General features: G+C 42.7%; 1 protein-coding gene across 1 annotated transcript in view; it reads right to left on the bottom strand.

Annotated features, from left to right (window-relative positions):
- Nucleotides 1-2,076, bottom strand: part of DNAH7 (dynein, axonemal, heavy chain 7) — a 324,797-nt gene that overhangs the window by 182,040 nt on the left and 140,681 nt on the right. Inside the window, exon 34 of the mRNA XM_006862048.1 lies at nucleotides 1,391-1,522. Coding sequence (XP_006862110.1) covers nucleotides 1,391-1,522 — 132 coding nt within the window. The remainder of the gene's footprint in view (nucleotides 1-1,390; nucleotides 1,523-2,076) is intronic.

Below are 2,076 nucleotides of genomic sequence, written 5' to 3'. Positions count from 1 at the left end.
ACTGTGCTGCAAAGTCGGTTTGAATCTCCAGGTCAGCAGTTTCAAGCTTACCGACTGTTCCTCAGAAACCCTACACAAGGTCGCTCTGGGTTGGAACTGACTCGATGGTACTTAACAACAACAACAATCCTTATGGGAGCAGATTACCAGGTCTGTTCCTCCACAGAGTTGCTGGTGGGTTCAAACACCACCAGCTGAGTCCTTAACCATAGTGCCACCAGCGATACTTATTACATAACTACACAATTAATACAAATACATAATATTAATAATATGGTGGTGGTGATTATATGCCAGTTGGTACCGACTGATAGCAACCCTGTACAGGGTTTCTGAGGCTGTAAATTTTTATGGGAGCAGAAAGCCTCATCTTTCTCCTGCAGAACAGCTGGTAGTTTCGAACTGCTGACCTTGAGGTTCGCAGTCCGATTCATAACAACTACACTACCAGAGTTCCTTAATAATAACATATTGTTATGAAGTGCCATTAAGTCGATTCTGACCCATAGCAACCCTGTATAGGGTTTCTAAGGAGCAGCTGGTAAGCTTGAACCACCTACTTTGTAGTTCAAACGACTTTGCAGTCTGGCGCATTAACCCACAGTGCCACACCAGGACTCCCTTAGTAATAATATTGTTGTTGTTGTTGTTGTGTGCCATGGAGTCGGTACTGACTCATAGCAACCCTGTACAGGGTTTCTGAGGCTATAAATCTTTACGGGAGCAGAAAGTCTCATCTTTCTCCCGCTAAACAGCTAGTAGTTTCAAACTGCTGACCTTGCGGTTCATAGCCCGATTCGTAACCACTACGCTAGCAGAGCTCCTTATTAATAATATTGTTGTTGTTGTTGTTAAGTGCCGTTGAGTCGTGTCCGACCCATAGCGACCCTGTACAGGGTTTCCAAGGGTGTAAATCTTTACGGGAGTAGAAAGCCTGATCTTTCTCCTGCGGAGCAGCTGGTAGTTTCGAACCGCTGACCTTAAGGTTCGCAGCCCGATTCGTAACCACTAATATAGCATATATAAAAATTAATTTATATCTCATGAAGAAGGGAAGAAAAGATATTATGATTTGGAGACTGGAGGGGAAAGGAATCTTGTCAATAATTGGTCACTGACATTTTAGGGGTCAATCACTGCTGAGACTGGTCCAATGATCAAGATTCAGCAGAACACCTGAGGTGATCACGGGGCTTCATGTAAACCTCATGATACAATGGAACAGCTAGATAAGAGCTTCCCCACCAGCACCTGGTTTGTTGGATATAGTTTTCCTCACTGTTCCGTTACAACCCACTGCCCAGCCTTCAAGTCCAGGTTCATTAGTTAGGAAACTTTGGGAAAAACATAAAGTGACTATCTGTCTGACACAAAGGGCAATGGGTCTTACCTCAAGTAAAGAGTAAGTTTCTCGATCATTTCTGTCTCTTACTTTGGCTTCATCCGCAAAATCATCCATAAAACAGTCTATTAGATTCATTAAGGATCGAACTAAGTTTGTATCTGAAGTTGGAGATAATTCCTGAAAAAATCAGAAAGAAAAGTCTACAACACAAATTATTTTAATTGACCACTTGTTAAAGTAGCACCAACTAACATTTACTGTTGTTTGCTGTTGTTAAGTGCTGTGGAGTTGGTTCTGACTCAATGAATGCTTATTGAACTCCTGTAATTCTAACAGTCATAGCATATATAAAAAGAGACAGCCATCATTCTAGTTTTATAGGTGGGAAAACAGAAGTAAACTATACTTTTCTTGTCTATGGAGCACAGTTCTATTCTGACATATGTAGGGTCATCAAGAGTCAAAATCGACTCCATGGCAACTTTTTTTTGCTAGTTCACTCCAGGATTCTATCCTTTGCTTGCTTTTTCCTCTGGATTCTCTTTTTGTTGTTGTTGTCAGATGCCATCAAGTCGGAACCGACTCATAGCGACCCCATGCACAGCAGAACGAAACAATGTCCGATCCTGGGCCAACCCCACCACCGCTGCCACACTTGACGCCATCAATGATGCCACCTGGCTGATCCATCTCGTTGGGGGTCTTCCTCTTTTTCTCTGACCCTCCACCTT

The sequence above is a fragment of the Chrysochloris asiatica genome, unplaced genomic scaffold (assembly GCF_000296735.1).
Source record: "Chrysochloris asiatica unplaced genomic scaffold, ChrAsi1.0 scaffold00045, whole genome shotgun sequence".
In the NCBI taxonomy this organism is placed as follows: domain Eukaryota; kingdom Metazoa; phylum Chordata; class Mammalia; order Afrosoricida; family Chrysochloridae; genus Chrysochloris; species Chrysochloris asiatica.
This window is presented reverse-complemented; position numbering and strand designations above follow the sequence as displayed.